General features: G+C 38.3%; 1 protein-coding gene across 4 annotated transcripts in view; it reads left to right on the top strand.

Annotated features, from left to right (window-relative positions):
* The window catches only part of rgs17 (regulator of G protein signaling 17), a 22,710-nt gene extending 5,476 nt beyond the window's left edge, over nt 1-17,234 (top strand). For 3 of the 4 annotated variants that reach the window (XM_034897600.1, XM_034897602.1, XM_034897601.1), the window contains 4 exons: nt 4,933-5,063; nt 9,415-9,489; nt 9,596-9,827; nt 10,392-17,234. In XM_034897600.1, coding sequence (XP_034753491.1) covers nt 4,933-5,063; nt 9,415-9,489; nt 9,596-9,827; nt 10,392-10,580 — 627 coding nt within the window. In that variant the 3' untranslated portion in view covers nt 10,581-17,234. Of the gene's footprint in view, nt 1-2,638; nt 3,032-4,932; nt 5,064-9,414; nt 9,490-9,595; nt 9,828-10,391 lie in introns of those variants that run through there. The other variant, XM_034897599.1, reaches the window with a different exon arrangement.
* Nucleotides 17,235-19,640: the final 2,406 nt, after the last annotated feature.

The following is a 19,640-nucleotide window of genomic DNA, read 5'->3' as shown; positions in this document are numbered from 1 at the left end:
CTGCAATGAAACAAAGAGTGAAAAATTTAAAGGGGTCTGAATACTTTCCGTACCCACTGTACATACATACATACATACTAGAACTTCTAATCATCTTGCCATCAGGTCATTAAATTCAGACATACTTTAAATAGGATCCTTGTCAACCACATTCCAACAAGCTAGTTCAGCGTATCATGCCTGACTGCAGTAGTGTGTTTTTCTTGCCTAAGTAAATCCCCCCATGCAGCTTTGATGTTTCTAAAAGTTAACATTAGAGTTAGTAAGTAGGATTTTGCCAGGGAAGGTTTTGCATTGCCTTGGGGCTAAGCCCCCCCCCTGTCTTTCAAACCCAGTGACGTCCCTGTTTACAACTCTGTTGCCCATTGATGTTGCACTTATTGAAAGTGAAAAGACTGATCTTAAAATGCATTAAAAAATTGGAATGAACTGTTCATTCATATTCACTGTTAAAGAAGCAATTATTCTATTGTTTTTATTGTTTTTTTTTTATTTTCCACTCAGTTACAAAAAAAGAAAGAAGCACAGTGGATATTTGTATCCCACTTACTGTAGTCAATTGTCTGTTTAATATCACGTTACTGCTAGTTGAAAATGGGGAAAAAGTGCCTCTCTCAAGTTCACTCTTAAATAACTTAGATCCAAGAAGTAGCTTTTTTGAGAGCTTTCAACCGCATGTCTCTGTTTTTCTCAGTGGAGTAAGACTTGCCCAAGTATAGGGCTGGATGCCTGAAATCAATGTCACTACTGTCACATTTACCTCGATAACGACTAGTAAACAATGTCCAATTAAATAAATACACAAACTGTGGAGCTTTTATTAATATGCACTCAATAATAAACAAAACAAATAAAACATTATGACTCTAATATTTGTGTAACTTGAGTAATTAAGGACACTTGATTCATGTTTCTTTTAAGTATTAAACTTTTAAATGTATTTGCACAGACACACTCCTATCGCAGGGTAAGATGTTACAAACTTCAGGGCTCACACCCGTCACTCACAACACTCGGCAAATAGATGGTGTTGTACATATCATTAAGTCCTTAGCGGATATATTACAGCTATATGCTGTTTCTTATAATGTTAGGCTACTTTCTCATTAAAAGAAGAAATTACAAAACCAGTGGGTCCTTATGTTATTTTGTTAGGAAGATTTTCATATTCCTCTTTGAAAGGACCCAAACGGTGTTTTCCTGGTTTAAAATCAGACATCAGCAGCAACATCAGCATAGGAATTTCACCACTTGATCAATAAAATCTTCTCTTCATCTCCACATCATAGTTTATTCATGATATTTTGTATAATTAATATGAATATGCAAAGTAACTACAACTATTAAAATGGATAAACAACAAGTAAAAGTGCCTTACAGCTGTATTAAAGGACAGCATTGTTGTAAAATGTTTGTTTAAGGCACTTAAGAAATTCCTGTTTAGTTTAAAAGAAATAGTCAACTATAGGGTGATTAAAACTACCTTACTACATTATTTATAGTACTTGATTTACAGATAATATGTGAAATGGTACACAACTTTATTTGTTTTACTGTAAACCGTCACAGAAATTGCTTTTATTTTGAAGTAACCTACACAAAAGTTGTCTGTTGTGTACTCTTGTTAGCTTACTGAGATGAACGTGAGACGCTATGTGAAACATGTCCGTCTGCTCACTTACTAGTTTGTAAAACTGCATCATATTAAACAGTAAATGGTCACAGGAAAAGACAAGCGTTTTTGGTCGTCATTCAAAACCATTCCACTGCAGGCATAATTCCTCTCCACCGTTGATAAAATGCAGTGACGTTACGTGTAGCAAACCTAACCCTTAACGCCCACCATGTTTCTACCTGTCAGCAGCTCGGACACACTGCTGTCCGTGCTGACATACCGCCACCTGTTGTCCGTACCTGTCTGGTTCTGGCTCTGACTACGGGAACAGAGATGGGACAGCTTGCCTCAATGCAGCATAATAACTCCAGAAAATAATGTCCATCTTGCAGTTGTATCTGCAGTCAGTCACCTCATCCACTGAATACAGCAGCAGAAAAAAGCCCTCGCTGGTTTTTTATCCTGTAAAGAAATGTTTTAAGGTGTTGGTGAATCCTTAAAAAACAAACCCCTAAATGTTGCGTTGAAATGCGTTGTAACTCGCGTTACTGAGATTGTAAGTTATATAATATTACCAAAATGTGATTAGTAATGTGATATATTACTGCGTTGCAGCAAAAGGAATATTTCATTGAATGTAATTGCGTTACGTTTGTAATTGATCCGCATCCACTGATATACAGAGATGTGATGGGCCTGGAGTTGCAATTCCACTGTTTGTCCGCGATGTACAATTTACTTCAAAGCTCGTAGCACTTTCTGGGAGCTAGTGTGTATTTACTCCTACAATTATTTGCAGCTTATCTTTTGGCTAATAACATGTGGGTGAAGCAAGGTGGAGGTTTCAAAGTAGAGCTGGGTGATGACTAAATTGGATTGTTTTTGACTGATATGACAGTTGTTTTGGTAGTTAAAATGTTCCCTCCTCAAGCAATTTGAAATGATGTCTAAATTTTATAAAAAATGTGGAAAAATGAGAAAATGTGGAAATGAAAAATGTTTTAAATAATTTATAAAACCACTGCACTTGTAGCTTTTTCCCTCTCATCTGGACATATTTGTTTTATCACTCCATATTTGCATGTTCTGTCAATGCGGCCTCTTTCCCTGGGTTTAGAACAAAGCCAATACCTCGCTGTCGTTTGCATCTAGCAGCCTGTTTTTCCACGGATGCTGCCTGGTCCCTGAATAACTGATGACCACTACACTGGTCAGGCAACAACATTTGCATATCAGGCAGGTCGTCTCAACCTTACCTGCCTTGTACTGTAATATCACTGTAGTAAATTGCATGTATGTATGCAATAGAGGGAACCAGAAAGAAGGCTCCTCTCTTGGTACTGGGGCACACTTTTTTTTATCATTTGGATATATAAGTGTTTTATGAGGAATTTAATTTGAACCATGACTCTCCAGGTAAGACTTCAGTTCATTAATTGCACTTTTGATTTACAGACAATAAGACAATTGCAATAATTGGTAAATTTTTTACACCACACCCGTTGGTGAAACTAAGCTTATATGCCTCAAATTACAAGTCTGTGTTCATTATTATCTCCTTTTATCTGTTTGAAATTTGCTGTTGTACTATCTGTAAGCAAGCTGTTATAGTTATAGTAGGATAAAGGTTTTGATTATTGGATGGATTGTCATGTAATCTGGTGCAGACATGTATGTTCTCCTCAAATAAATTGTAATAAGGTAGGTGATCCCTTAACTTTTTATTTTCCACCATCATCACGTCAATTCTTTTAATTTTTCCAGTACTTTGGTTCATGACCAAACAACTGTAAAATGAATGACATTCCCATCAGCCACATCCTTACTTTGGGTGTAATTAACAAATGTTAGCACACTGGCATGCTAAACTAAAGGGTGAATAATACCTGCTAAGCAGCAGCATGTTAGTCTTGTCATTGGGTAGAATGTTAGCACATTTTACGTTAGTATTTAGAGGCGCTGAGCCTAAGTGCAGCCACACAGCCAAGCGCTGACTGTTAATCAGTGTTACCACACACTGTACATTTTAGTTACATCCATCCACATTCAACCACTTATCTAGGGTTGGGTTGCTGGTCGCAGCAGCTTCAGCAAGAGACCCAAAGCTCCCTTTACCTGAGCCACATTAACCTGCTCTGACTGGGGCACCCCGAGGCGTTTCTAAGTTAATGTGGAGATATAATCCCTCCACTTAGTCCTGGGTCTACCCAGAGGCTTTCTACCAGCTGGACATGTCTGGAACACCTCCCTAAAGAGGCGCCCAAACCACCTCAACTGGGTCCTTTCTACCTAAAGGAGCAGCTGCTCCACTCCGAGTTCCTCACAGATGACTGAGTTTCTCACCCTCATCTCGAAGGGAGACGCCAGCCACCCTCCTGAGAAAACCTATTTTGGACGCTTGTACCCGCAGTCTAGGTCTTTCAGTCAACACCCAACCGTCATGACCATAGGTGAGGGTAGGAATGGAAATTTACCAGTAGATTGAGAGCTTTGGTTTTTGGCTTAGCTCTTTTCCAATGTCCCCTATCTTGCAAAAAAAATAAAAAAAAATAAAGGCTTTTTAAACTTTACCCTCCTGAGTGCCTCAGTGTCCTTGAACCCTAAGACCCAGAGTTGTTTGAACTTTATTGGGTCCATTTTCATTACATGTTTCATACTGTACATTTAAAGAGAACATTTCAGAAACTGTGTGTCTGTAGTGACATGACATCATCAGACAACAGCAGTACATTCAATGTTACCACAGGCTCACTATATAAAACCACCGTATTTAGGTTTTTGTGGTGTGTCCTTACCTATCCTCATCCCCTCCTGTGCAAAGGATGTTTCACACTCTGGGGCAACTACAGGTTAATATATGTTTGTGCATGAATAAACATATTTGATGCACACGGGTGTGTCCGTCTGTGTGTGTTTGTCTGTGTGTGTGATGTTTAAACTCTGTCTGTGTCTGCACCTTTTGAAATGTATGTGTAGTGTCTGTCAAAGCCAATGTAAAAAGAATTGGCTCAATGCCAAAAGTCTTTGTACCATACAAGGAAGGGAATCCTTTTTGTCCTGCTTGGGTGCTCTCTTTTTCTCTCTCACTTCATCTCTCTCTCACACACACACACACACACACATATATTTTTAATAGTTTCTTTTTTTTTCCTTTCTTATTAGTCATAATATAGTATTGCTATTATATTGCTAATGAACTAAACGTATAACATGGGTACCAAATTTACAACTGCACTCTATGTGATGTTTTTATTTTTTTGTATGGTATTTAACAGTGTTTTGTGTGGGTTTTTTTTCTTTGTGTATCCATTGTGAAGCCCCGTAGTGTGAGTGGAGTGGAGATGAGAAAAAGGCAGGCGGCGCACATCGAGGCCACACCCCAGGCCCCTGGACAGCCCCGACCCAACACCTGCTGCCTCTGCTGGTGCGGCTGCTGCAAGTGTCTCTGGTGAGAAAATACTATACTATACAACACCGAAGTCTATTGTATATACTATACTAAGTCTGTGTCTACAGAATCTAAAATCACCCAGTTTATGTTTATTTATTTTCCATCATATGGTTTTTTAGGCAAACTGTGGCTCACTGGCTCAGGATAAGAATACTGTACTTATTATAATTAATATTTTTAACAAATAATTTATCTAAGTTTGCCGTTGATAACTACAGCAAAGTCACTTCATGAAGACCTTTATAGAAAAAGAAGGCTTGCAGACTGAAGCAACTACGTGGCATGACGTCATCTGGCGACTTAAGTATAAATTGATCCATTCGGTCAAAGCTGAATTAAACATATTTCATCATAAAATTATATAAATAGAGATTGCCGCTATACGGCACCATTAAGCATTGTGTTATTTGGACATTTATGAATTCATGGTCACAATTTCTTAAAAAAAAAAAAAAAAAAAAGAGTTTTGGCATTTTAGTTATTAGGAAGGAAAAAAATACCCCCTGTGCCTGAAACAACAAACTGTGTTATGCTTATGTTGAGTTCCTTAAAAATTATACTGAAAGAATAGTCTTTATGTTGACACACAGCACGGGCGCCTGATTCAGTGCAAGGAGGTCTGGGAGCCAGTACACCTTTCTACAAACCAACCCATGTTTAACAGTTTTTAGATTTGAAAAAATATGAAGCCAGATATTAAAGTCAAGTCAATTTGAATTATACAGTAATAGTTAATTTGCCAAAATCAAAAATTTCCCTCAAAGGCTTTCTCTATAGACCCTTTGTTTGCGTAAGGAGAAGTCACAAATTGTGTGTGAGTTCTCTCAAAACACAAGTTCTTAGAATGTTTACACAAATAATTCAAATTTATATAGTGGTGGTGAAAACTTACTGAGATGATCTGTGAACAGACACGTCACCTGAATCTAGAAGATTAACTTTATTCGTTGTGTTCCACTGTTGGATTCAAGGCTTGCAGGTTTAAAGGGCCATGCAGATTTAGCAGGAACCAGGTTTTTGGCACCTAAATATAGCAAACAGCTCCTGCACGGCCAGCTTGTCTTTGGTAAAGATGTGTTTGAGAAGTAAATATAGAAGTGCACAGTAGATTAGATTTTTATTTTTTTTTGATAATGAAAATAATCCTTAGGGCCCGAGCGACGGCCTATTGAAACTAACGGACTTCCGGCAAATTAATTGCCTTTTTGAGGGGCTTAACATACTCAAAAACTCACCAAAATGGGCAGTCACATCAAGCCTTGTGAACATTTAAGTATTTTAAGGGTTTTGGGAATAGGTGCACAAAAATGGTTTTGCTAACGCCCCCTACAAATTTTCAAATATTGAGCCCCCGCAGTACGTTTAACGTAGACTCACGAAACGTGGTACACATATGTAGCAGGTCAAGACCATGGCAAGCCATACCCTAAACCCAACAGGAAGTTTGCCATTTTTAATTAAAAGTTTGAAATGAGTGTGATTTTGGCCAATTCCACATCTCGTACTTTAACGAACTCCACCTAGAAATTTCATCCAATCATCTTCAAATTTGGTCTGTGCCATCTTAAGACCTTAGCGATGAAAAGTTATTAAAGAAACACTTTTTGTCATATGGGATGGCTGTGGCGGGGCGGCTATTTTGTGTGTTTTGCTAGTGAAACAGGGAGTGGGTGTAACTTGAGTGAACATCGTCCCATTGGTTTTTCAGGATTCATCAGAGTGTGAACCCTGAAGGCATTTTCACGCTGATATTGGCTCAAAGTCATAGCGCCCCCTAGTAGACCTGACAGTCAAGGTGCTTCTCATAAGTTTTCATCCAATGGACCTCAAATCCAGTCTGTACCATCTCAACACCTTAAAGATGAAAGGTCATTAAAAGAAAAACTTTTTGTCAAAGTGTGGGCGTGGCGGCCATTTTTAGCATTTATTGATGAACAAAGAAGTTGTTGTGACTTTAGTGTACATTGTTATATCCGCCCAAAATCTCTCACCAAAATCTCTCAAGTTTGACAAAGGTCCAACCCTGAAGACAGCTATAGGCCAAAATTAACTTTTGGTCGTAGCGCCCCCTGCTGGCAACAGATTGTGTGAGGTATCATTAAACTCAGCAGAGAGTTCCTCCTTCATGGTTGATGGTTTGGCTTGCAGCTTTAATATTAGTTGCAGCTTTAATTCCTGCCTTGCATTTTTGAATATGAGAGAAAAGAGTACACAGCCAACACAACACAAAACATTTACTGCACCAATTGCCCCTAAGCAAGGCACCAAAACCAGTAACTGCTGTGTAGCTCTTATTACTGCTTTACTGTGGCTGCCCTCTTGCCAGGAGAGCGGAGTGAATGAAACATTGTTTTCAGGCAGTGAATGGTGAATGTGCTGCTTTTTTCACACCACTTCATCTGAAGTGGTGGCAGCTTGTGGACTGGGCCCGTAGTAAGTGCTGTGTGACTCCGCTGTGTGTTTCTCAATCAAATGCTGGTGTCAGATATCCAGAATGAGCCTGGAATATATCTTCAGTACCCTATATGTTTATTTATTTTAGTGTCAAGACTGGGAGGGATAATATGCCGTTTTTAGTACAAATATGTGTGCCTTAAATCACTGAATGCTCTCTGTTTTTTATCAATCATGCCGAGTCAAGAGATCTGTGTGAACGTGTGTGTTTTTGTGTGTGAGTCAAAGGGGATTTTGTCTGCTGCCATGGTAAAGTTTTATGGGGACAGTGTATGGCAGATAGATTAGGTCTAGACCACGCTCTAATATGCAAAGACCCAGCAATTCTAGTAATTCCCCCAAGCGCAAGCATTAGTGCCACAGTGGCGAGGAAAATCTCCCTTTTAGGAAGAAACCCCGGACAGACCCAGGCTCTTGGTAGGCGGTGTCTAACGATGCTGGTTGGGGGTGTGATGAACAGTGGCAATAACAGTTACAATAAAGATAATGGAACAATGACTATACATAGTAGTCGTAGTAGTTCATGGCACATCCGAGCTCCGCAGAGTGCCACAAGATGCAGCATGGCACAGCGGAGCATAGCAGGATGCAGCAGGACGCAGCAGGTCACCGCATAGCAGGCAGTGTAGAAGGACCACAGCGACAGCTGCAATCAGGATTTTGGGGCCACCCTATTCCAAGGCAGCATTCTGGGCGAAAAAAACAAAACATAAGGACTCCGGGGAGTAAACATCCCAGAGCTAGGTTAGTAACAAGCATTTCTGGCACAATTCATCCACCCTTTTCCCTTTTTTTCTCTACTTTCTGACCCCTCCTCGTCCGCCCTCACACAAGGTTCCTTATCTACTAGGGGTGCCTTCTATTTTGATCCACACATCACATGCAAAACAGCTGTGAAGAACAGCCTGTATATTTAGCTGCATTGTAAGGGCGCCCGGGGGCTGTGGCTAGCTTAGCCATTTACTGCCACACAATAGGGACTTTGACAAGAGACAGCAAGAGGAAGAAAAGATCCTCCATGCTGGGACAAAAATAGACAGTTCAGTGTGTTGCATTGTGAAGTTAGCATGTGTGACTGACCTACGACAGACTGAGAGGCTACGTGTGTATGAAGTGCTTACATTAAAAATGCACTGAAGCTTTGTTTTATGGACTTTAAAGCCCACACCAATGCTTCCCAACGTGATTGGTAGTTGGAAGAGATGAACTGAGTTAGAGCTGCATCTAACAATCGCTCACTTTGTTGATTCAGCTAACCAGTATTTTCTTGTTCAATAGATTGTTCATTGTTTGGTCTATAGAACATTAAAAAATTAAAAAAATTAAAATCACTATTTCCTAAAGCACAAAGTGAGGGCTTCCAATTGCTTGTTTTTTTTTACCAATGGTCCAAAATCCAAACATATTCAGATAACTATGAAGGGAGGGTTGGTTGATTATTTCTATTTTCATATCTTCCAATCGGGTTTACTCGAGAGCGCCGATAGGTGAATAATAGAAAAAGTAAATCAGCCCTGATATTGATTGTGTTGATTGGCTCTGGACATCCCTAGGGAGAGGAGAAATTTGGTTGTTTGGATGCAGTTAGAGTTTTTTTTAGAGGTGGTAACTAAGGATGGTGAATGCTAATTTACATCCGGAAAAATAATTTTGCCTCTTTGGAATTTATACATTTGTCACAATCAATGGATTGTTGCAGCTTTAATTCTATGTAGGAAAATAAAGACACCATCAAGCTTATTGTCAAACATATAGCTAAAAGGGGACATTAATGAATTCTGATCTAACTGTGACTCTCAATCTACAACTTAATCTAATGATAACTTAAATATATCCATTTAAAATGCCAGAAACATGCCAAGACGCAATAATCAATTTCCTGTTTTCAATCAAGGAATGAAGACAGGATGGAGAGGAGTGAACGACAGACCTGCACCAAGATGGACAGTATTGAAGCTGCAGAAGAACAGTAAGTCCAGCCATCATCCCTCTGGTCTTGCATGTTTGTGTCAGTATGATTGTGTGTGTCAATCTCACACATAGGAATGTCTTCATTTTTGTATGCCCAACTTTAGACAGCCCAGTCTAGACGAGGCACTGTTGTGGGCCCGGAGCTTTGAGATGATGCTGCGCTCGCTGGAGGGCCGGGAGGTCTTCCGGGAGTTCCTGCGCTCTGAGTACAGCGAGGACAACCTGCTTTTCTGGATGGCCTGTGAAGAGCTGAAAAAGGAGACTGATCCGTTAGTGGTGGAAGAGAAGTCCAGGATCATATACGAAGACTACGTGTCAATATTATCACCCAAAGAGGTACCGGCTGTATTTATGTTGAATCACATGCTGCTAACATGGCTCTAGTGATAGCAGTGTTGGCCTGTCGTTTGGTCAGGCCGTCACTTCGGTCCGGACTGAAATTTAATTTTTCATAGTCCCCAGATGATAAATTCTAATGACTTCACATGTAGCCCCATCATCAGGTAAAGTTCCATATTGTCCAACACTTTGGTTTATGACTAAAACTTAAATTATTCAGTTGTACTTTGGCTTTAATGCCATATAAATGTCACCTAAAGTTTAATATTAGCATGCTGACACGTTGTACTAAGATGGTAAACATGGTAATAAACATTGTACTTGTTGATCAGTGTCTTAGCATTGTCATTTTGAGATGTCACCATGCTACTTTTAGCGTTTAGCCTAAAGCACCCCTAAGCTTAAGTAGAGCATTACAAAGGTGCTAGCATGGCGAAAGACTCTTGTTAAGAAGCCAAATAGTGAACAACCTGCCATGTGTTTTAAGAAGCCACTGGTACTCTGTGGATCACTTAAAAAAACACCATGGTTTATAAATCAAATTTGTTTTCCACATCCCAGGTGAGTCTGGACTCGCGGGTCAGGGAAGGAATAAACCAGAACCTGGCGGAGCCCAGCAACCTGATGTACGAGGAGGCCCAGTTCCAGATCTACAACCTGATGCATCGCGACTCCTTCCCCCGTTTCCTCAACTCCTCCGTTTACAGAGACCTCCTGGCCAACAGGAGGCTCACCTGCCTCGACACCTAGACTCCACCACACTCTCTAATCGCCATTGTACGCCAACGAGACTACTACTTAAACTTCAAATACTACTATGGTGCCAGAAGTCGGGTTTGGAAAATCTCTCCATCTTTTTTGATTGAAAAGACTGAATGACATCCAAGATAGCTGGTTGTTTTTTTTAAATATTTTTTAAGCAATTTATATCCAGTTCTCCACTGGAGCCAGGTCGGCCTTTACTGGTTGGTTATTGGTCAATTTTAGACCATTAATGCTGGCCAGTGATTGTTTTGCTAGCAATTTGTGCTGTTAGTTAAGGTTGACTGGCCAACCCACTTGTCAGCTGAAGTCAGTTAAAATGGCCAACCTGATGGCCAGCTGCTGGTTAACTGTGGACAAGGACTCTCAGGCGGTGGGGGCAGAAAGAGGAGAGCAGAAAGTGGACAAGCCAACTGTTGTACTGTAATATTTAGACCTCATGCTTTCTACCTTCACTTTAATATTCTTTCTCTCTCTCTTACTCATTCTTTCATGTTGTTTTGTTTTTTCTAATTCTGTCCCATTCCGCAGATGTTTAAAATTGTGTTTTTAATTTCTTTACTGTCCAAACATGACACCTAGTTGTTGGTGGGAGTTGGGGCATCTGCCCATTTAACCAGAAGAAGCACTGGCTCTGCATGTGACTCTCTGTCTTTACAGTAGCTTGACGATGTAAGCCACGGACTGCAACTGTTTTTGAATATTGAGATATATTAAGTCTGGATGTGTATATTCAGTGAAGGGAAAAAGGACACTTTGCCAATTTATAGCTTACTGGAGTTTTTCATTGAGGAGACATGATGGCTTCTGCGGCAAAGGCAACATACCCATCCATCCATCCACCTGTCCATCCATCCATCTGTCCGTCCAAGCACTTTCCTTCTTTGGGATTCTTTAACTGGGAGAAGTAAGGGCTAGAATTGTGGTTGGGCAGCTACATGTATTATTATTACTCATGAACTTTAGACAAAAAATCTCTCCGCTGAGAAAATCACAATGCCTTTACATGTAAGAAAAAGGTAGCACAAGCGCTGCTGGAGTTTTTCTTGATAGCAACCACAGTTTGTCCAACGATTCCTACCTTCCATCTTTGTTCCCTCCCTCTCCCTCCACCTCAGACCATCACAGCCTGACAAGCACAGGTGCCCAATGTGGGGGGAAAAAACCCAGCTGGAGAAAATATAAACAAACAAACCCACAATGACTCCAAAGTCCTCTACATTTTAAAATTGTCTCGCAGAAAACAAGGGTTTACCTTTTAGTGTTTTACCATGATTTGAGCATTATGGAAAGCTGGTTCTACTTTGAGAACGTAGGGAGATGCAGCAGGCACTGATCTAATTGAAATGGTTATTGAGCCCTGGCCTTTGTTTGTAAGGCTTTAGCTTTAGATACTGTAGGTAACATGACAAGTGGCTAGAGTTGGACGTCCAGTATCACGCTGCAGATACGTGCCACGGGTGCCAGACATGATGTCAAAGATGCTGTGAAGAGATATCAGATGTGACTTGTCACCAAGATGTCGGCCATTCTAGTGCATGTCTGCTTCTCCAGCAGATGGAGCTGGGAGAGTGTATGGTATTCCTTCAGTTAGCTACTGTCCGTTTAAGACACTCATTTTTTACCAGAGCTAGTGGAGAGGGTTAGTATAATAATGCTAACCTGCTACCGTACTGGGCTTGCGAAGAGAGTTGGCGTAGTCATGCTATTTGCTAGCCTTCTCAACAAGGCTAAATAGGTTTCAGCATGCTGTAGGCAAGTAGTCCTCCTGCTTGTCCTAGCCAATCCCTTACCCCACTGCCAGCACTAACATACTCTGGTTTGTTTTTCTAATCTGACTTTGACAGCATGCAATTATAATGGCTATGTGTGTGTATGGTACAATTACACACTTAACAGAAACATTTTGATAAAAAAAAAAGATTAAGGGGGTCTTGCCAAATGTCCCATTAATGTTTTTAGTATGTAAAGCTTTTGTTTTTTGATGATGTAAACATTTGAACTTTGGCCTGTGGATGTGCAGTAGAAAGTGCATGAGTGCAGTATATCCTATTCTGTTTAACTAACTCGGCCTCCAAGTCCATTCAATGTGTAACATGATGGATAGCTAACCTTAAAGTGTCAATGAAATAGTGCCACTCCTTACTGATAAATGTAGGCATCCATGTTGCCACCTTCTTCACAGTAACTACCTAAAGTTCACGTGCCAAATTTGGTCTAGATTAAATGTAAGAGTAGACGGTGCAGGATGTCTAGCAGACTATTGAAGTGCAATTGGAGGTCGGTAGTGATTATAGAATGAAACGGTGTACTATTATTTTAGATTGGTTATTAAATTATCAGAAATTACTAACCACGACACCTTTTGGAATACTCAGAATGTTGTAATGCCACTTTTGGATTAATCAACAAACTGACTCTTGTTAGAATTTGCAAGATTTACTAGATGACTTAAATAAGGCAACAGATATTTTATCAATACTAATTTAATAAAATACAGGTCCTCTTTTTGAGCGTAAATGGAAAACAAGTCCATGCAGTCATGGTCTTTTGACTTTTCCTTCAGACTTATTTTTACTTAGTGTTAAAAAGGCTAACTAGATGTAGATGTCACATCCAATCCAAACTATCATATTACCACAAAAGCTTTCTGTAGTATAAGTGTTGGTTATAAATTGGTAACACTGACACTGTAAAGTCAAGAAGAATTCTTTTGCAATGTATCTTCTTGAAAATATACTATATTTAACTTGCCAATACAGTACTCACATGCAGACTACTTTAATACCCCTAAGGACTTGATTTGATAATGCTTAGTTGCTGAAATGAAGAGCCGTGCATGCATGCGCATAAGAATAATGAACCAATTCTGATACTGAAAGACAAGTTGTCACACTGACTCCTTGAAGCAGTTTTCATTTCCAGGAAGCAGTTAGACATATTTGGACAATTTTGTAAATTTTTAACTGAGTAGAAGAATAGTCAGTCATAAACTCTCTTGCAAACAAGTCCCTCTTCTGCTCAGTACAGCTATGTTTCCTTGTTGCTGAAACTATACAGTAATTAAAATGACAATGTTTCACCAAGAACCAGATAATGAAATCATGGTGCAATTAAACCAAGTTTACATTTATAAATTGTGAGATGTGTGTACCTTATTAAATACTTGTAACCGTGGGGAGCTAACTGTCCCCAGTGTGAGCGGAGAAACCAGTTTCTGCCCAGTGCTAATTTTTTTAGCACTTTACAGGGTTTATAGGGAGGACAGACACAGCAGAATCCCAGGTAACAGTGTTTTACAAGGAGGACAGACACAGCAGAAACCCACATTTTCTGCTTACGTCCTTTCCTCTTAATTTATTGTGAGTTTTACACAGGGGGGGGGGGAGTACACAGTTGTTTATTTTGAATGACTGCATTTCAAATGTAGATTTTACAAGCAATGATGATGATGATGATGTGAAGTGATGTTTCATCGCTGAGTTTAGATACTTTTTGTCTTTAAATTCCCATGGGTTCCAAGTGAATGGGTTTTTGAAACATGACGTGAAAAGGTTGAGAGCTGTGTTCAGATCGGGTGGAGGAGGTTTGCGAAGCTTTGGCCTTACTGACACGTTTTATTTTTTCCTTTGTATAGAAAAACAACAAACGTCTCTGTAGGCCTTTCACTACCTCTCATGTTGGTTAATTTATTTCACATCAAGTTGTTAATGTACAAGTTGTTTTTCTTAGATCTACTTGAAGCCTAACACTGTAAACAAAAATGTGCACAGAAAAACGACTATGTACAGTATATGACCAGAGGGGTTAAAGAGAGCTCGGCCTAGTTAACATTATTCTTTTTGTTTGTATGTATGTTTGTTTTTAATTGTGTTGAGCTGAACTAGATTTTGCATCTCTATAAAGAATTCAGGAATCTACTGTCTAAGGGCTAATCCCATTTTTGCCTATGCAAATCTGTTACTGTGGGTGAGTTGGGAAAGTGCGAACTACCGCACCTTTCACCTGTTTTAGATGGACCATGGTTTACAATGCCCTTTGCTGATATTCTTCAATCTAAGTCAGCAAAAATGTACGCTTATTTTTGTTTCTATATAAATATAATATATATATGTATATGTATATGTTTATGTATATATATATATATACTGTATATATATATATGACAAATAATATACAGAGAAATTAGTATATGCCTTTGTGATGATAAAAAAGAAACCTTGCTGAAAACAAATAAATGTGTTATTGTCTGACATTATGTGGCTGTTTGCTGGAGTCTTGGTAAGATGATATAGACGATTGGAACTCATCTGACGGTTAAGCGACTGGTTGAAAGGTTGACTGTCATTACTCTGACTACAACACTAGTAGCTAAACCAGTGCAGTATTTCCTAACTGAGGGGGAAAACGTTTATTTATTTAAGGAGAAACCACATCATTACTTTCTTTGACAAATATTTGTTATCCAGCCCTTGCCTGTGAGTGAAATAAGGTATATGGGCCACCCAGGACTTGTCCTTGTCATTTTTACCTGTAACATTTGGTCATTTTTAAAGCAAGACTATGCATCTTTTGCTAAACAAAGGCCATAATTTCCACTGGTGACAATTAAGGGATAAGGGCAAATGACATAGTGTAAAAGTAGAGTCAAGTCAAACAGTCCGTAAACTGACTCAGTAATGTCATTTAAAGGGGTGTGTAAGTTTGCTAGCGTTAGCCACCACAAGCTAGTTGTTACACCAGACCAAAGTAAGGCTGCAACGCCAAAAGCTTTGAGTATATAAAATTGAGATAAAGTGTGTTTTATTGCTTATTATATTAACTTTTCCTTTGGAAGAGTCAGGCTGTAGTATTTCATCATCAAGTTGCATAGTCTCACTTTTAAGAATTAGAACATGTGCACTGTCCATATGCAAGACATATTTTATAACCAGTAATCCATTAAGAAAATAAAAGTATTCCACTTGCCATGAAATAAAAAAATAACATTTTAACATTATTATCTTTTTGTTTGTCAGTGGACACTGCACAGCTGTTAGTGTTAGTTTGTAATCAGATGTGTGCAGCACCATGTCGTCAGCAAACAACAGGAACTTATTTTTCTATTCTTCAATTTATTGTTCTTTTTTTGTAGCCACATCCAGTCAGACTATCACTGTGTTAATACAGTAGCGTTGATGTGAAACGCATCAGCAGAAGTAGGCTTTCTGTTTTTTAAACACTCCACCAATGCAAGATGTAAGAAGTCAATAATACATTCACTCATCTTTTAAAAGACACTTTTAGCTTTGAGTTAAGGGTTGATTTGAGTTTTAATAATTTATATTTTAACTCTTTGTACAGAAAATGTTTTGCTCCTGAACTGAGATAGAAATGATTATAGGAGGGTTGATGTATAGATTTTTCATCCAAAATACCTTACATTGCATCCTGGATTAAAAAAAAGGCAGGTTCATCATGTTGGTTTGAAACTCGACCTGCTTTGTGTGTAATTTGGTGCCTCTTTATGCTTTACAACAGACCTCAAGATCTCTCTATCTCTCTCTATCTCTCTCTCTCTCTCTCTCTTTCTTTGTCTGTCTCACTTCCGCTCTTTGTAAGATTACAGATCCAACAAAGCAGAGACCGTCCCATTTTACAACAAATATAACACTGATGTTTGTTCCTCCTACTGACACCCTCATTTTTTCTGTTTTGTACCTCTTCCAGAGGTGTTTTTGCTACTACTAAGGAAAGAGATTATATTTGTGCAGGTACCTGGTTGAAGTTGGTTTTCAACAGTTTTAGGCAATCACTTTTCTCTTTATTGATTTAGATGCCTAAGCCACTTGTTTTTTGTCATGACTTTGTAGATAGATCACAGTCGGCGAAAGATTATCCACAGGTGAAAAGAAAAATAATTTTATTGTCACTTGCGATTAAAAGAATTTTTTCTATTTGCATGCTTTTTGCTAAATAAATGAAATAATTCAGTTATTTGCTATAAACGATACTGTATGAGTATGTATTCAAGTACTGCAGTATGCAGACAATTAAAAATATCACAAACTCTTTTGAGAGGTTTATATCTTTCTTCTAGTATGTTTCACTAATAATATTGACAGTTATGGGTTCTTTATTCTTGTTTCGAGTGTCTCAATGAATTGCCAGAATGTCTAAATGACCCTTTTTGTATTAACAAATATACACTATGGTTGGTTATTTCCACATGCATGACTTGCAGAGTAATTTTACCAGGACAATGCTAGTGCAGGGGGCTTTTTAATCAACACATTTTGTCAGTTGAGCTCAACTTTTTTCTATTTTTCACTAATTGCTTGACGGTTGATTATGACTGAGATCCTGTCCGTTTTGTCATTGTTTGCATCAAAGCAGGTTAAATCTCATCATTGTGCTCACTAATGGTCAGCAAGGTAGTGTGAAGTAGACTGTATTATGTATTATCTTGCCACACAAAGCAAATGTCACCTCAGTGTTTCAGATATAAAATGGTGTGATAAGAAAAGGACAGTGCAGCTTCAAACAGAAGCCAGAAAGTTACAAGTTCAATAGATGTGCAAATTCCTCAAACATCTCAGAGAACTGTGTCCCTAGACGTCAGGGTTATGATCAAGGATCTGATTGCTTTTCATCATGACTTTTCTTTAAAAGTTTTTTTTCAAAGAAAACTGATCGTCGATCCTTGATCAGCAGTCGCTGAGATGCAGGAATCGCTTAACTGTAGCATTATGTAAAAAAAAAGATGTTTCTGTCTTATTTGTTCAACTTTGATAAAACATCTATCCTCTGTTGTAGAATATCACAGAAGGGGCTTATCTCATGTAGCCTTGTCTTCTAAGGATAATAATCTGTACTTTAAGACATACGGTACAAATCTAACTGAGCATTAAGGAATTTGTACAATGTGAGAAACATTTCATTATGTTGGTGTTGCCAATTCTCTACATGATAGTACTCTACAAATGTGACTGTAATTTTCACAGAGGATAGTAGAATCAAGATTAAAGAAATATTTACACAGACTAGTTTAGAAAGTGTGGATTTCTTTCTTTCTTAAGACTTAACTTGGTTAACAAGTTTTACAATAGCTATGTAGAAAGAAGTTTACTGCCAAGAGTTAGATGAGAAGATCGATACCACTATCATATTTATGTGTGTAAACTATGAAACTACAGCCAACAGACGGTTAGCTTAGTTAGATTAGATAGGACTAGTTTGCTAAATGGATAAAACTGCTATCCTGGCTCTGTCCACCTATAAAGATCACTAAGTCTACCTTCTTTCAGTAGAAACAACTTTATTTTTTTTTAAGGGGGATTCAGTGTCAGATGCTTCCATGAAGGCCCATGAAATGTTTATGCTAAGCTAACCGGCTGCTGTTCATGTCTTCTGATCTAACTCTGCCAGTAAAGTGAATAATTGTATATCCCAAATGTCAAACTATTCTTACAAAAAAAAAAAAAAATTGAGTTATGTAAAATAAAATAAAAATTAAGGAAAAACCTGGTTGAATTTGCCTGACACGCTGGTCAATGTAACTGTCCCAGGAAGTACAACAATGCGGCTTTGCTGGATACAAATTATAATCTACCTTTTGTTTCAATGTAAAGGGGTCAAAGGAAATGTTAGAATATAAATCACATGTTCTGTTGGATTCAAAATGTTCCTCACAAAACACATTTTGTTATTTGTCTTTTCACGTTGCTGTTGTGGGTTTTTATGTCATTCTTCTGAATCATCCACACATGATCATTGACATGTAACACACCTGAAAACTATGTAAACACGCACTGAACGTTTGGAAGCATGACTGATGTGGAGTACAAACTACCATATCAGATCCAACTGTCACACTATTCACTATTTTTTAATAGTGTACTGTTTTTTCTTTTATCTCAAAAGACATAAAAATGTTGTTCATCCGCCTTTAACTTAAAGTTAAAGTTAACTGAACACGTTAACAGTGTTCATTTGTGGTACATTTTCATCTGATTCAGTCTCTATCTTTGTTTACACAATGACATCTTGCATTAAGAGAAATCTCCAATTTATGGTAACTGCCCTTGAATATCTGTATTTAAATAGTGCTGCTAGAGAAATGAATTTAAATGTAACAAACTTACAATAAATACTAAATAGATTTTTTCCAAATGTGTCTGTCTTTGTTTGAGTGGAGGTGTAGAAGATAATCAGCAGATACAACTGTAGATTCTATACAGTTTAGGTAAACATTATACTGTGAGGGTGCATTATTCAATTAAAGGACAGTTGCAACTCTACAAACATAAAGGGATCCATATTTCATAGTTTTATGCTGTGAAAAAGTAGTGGTTTAGTTGTATGGATGGCAATACTGGTCTGTTTGATCGCTCCACCACTTTTCCCCAGACTGCAATATCTCCACAACTATCTGATGATTGACAGGTCATTTTTGTCAGACATCCATGGTCCCCAGAAGATTAAACCTTGATTTGAAAATTATAAATGGATCAGTGGATATTAATGGATTTTCTTTATTAAGTATTCCGATTGTTTTTTATTTTTTTATTTCAGTTATTATTACAGTTACTTGCCTCTGCAAATTTCATTTCCCAACATGAGGGTTGAAATAATGTTTCAAAGCTTTCTCCACATTATAAATGTTTGGTGAGGAACCTTTATTTAATTTCTTAATTTGTAAGCCTTAAAGTACTCCAATTTAAACAAATTAAAAATACTGGGAGCTCTTTAAATATCGTCCATGTGTACGTTTTAAATTGTAACTGTTAACCTTAACACCGGGCCTAAGTCTACAGACATGTAGGAGTTATTTGGTCATCACATTCCTCTAAAATATCTATCTGTTTTTTCAGTTTCAGTCAGCCACAGTGTAAACCTACTCATCACAGAAGTGTGGAGCTCAGATTGCTGACTGAAGGCTAAATGGTCTCAGGGATCACATGCTGGCCTCAAATGATATATATGCATCATCCTGGAAAGTTCCTGGAAACACATACAGCCTTTTCTGTTAGACAGGAAGTACCTTGGAGGGTTTTTGCTTTGTATCTT

The sequence above is a fragment of the Etheostoma cragini genome, chromosome 17 (assembly GCF_013103735.1).
Source record: "Etheostoma cragini isolate CJK2018 chromosome 17, CSU_Ecrag_1.0, whole genome shotgun sequence".
NCBI classification, from domain to species: Eukaryota; Metazoa; Chordata; class Actinopteri; order Perciformes; family Percidae; genus Etheostoma; species Etheostoma cragini.
This window is presented reverse-complemented; position numbering and strand designations above follow the sequence as displayed.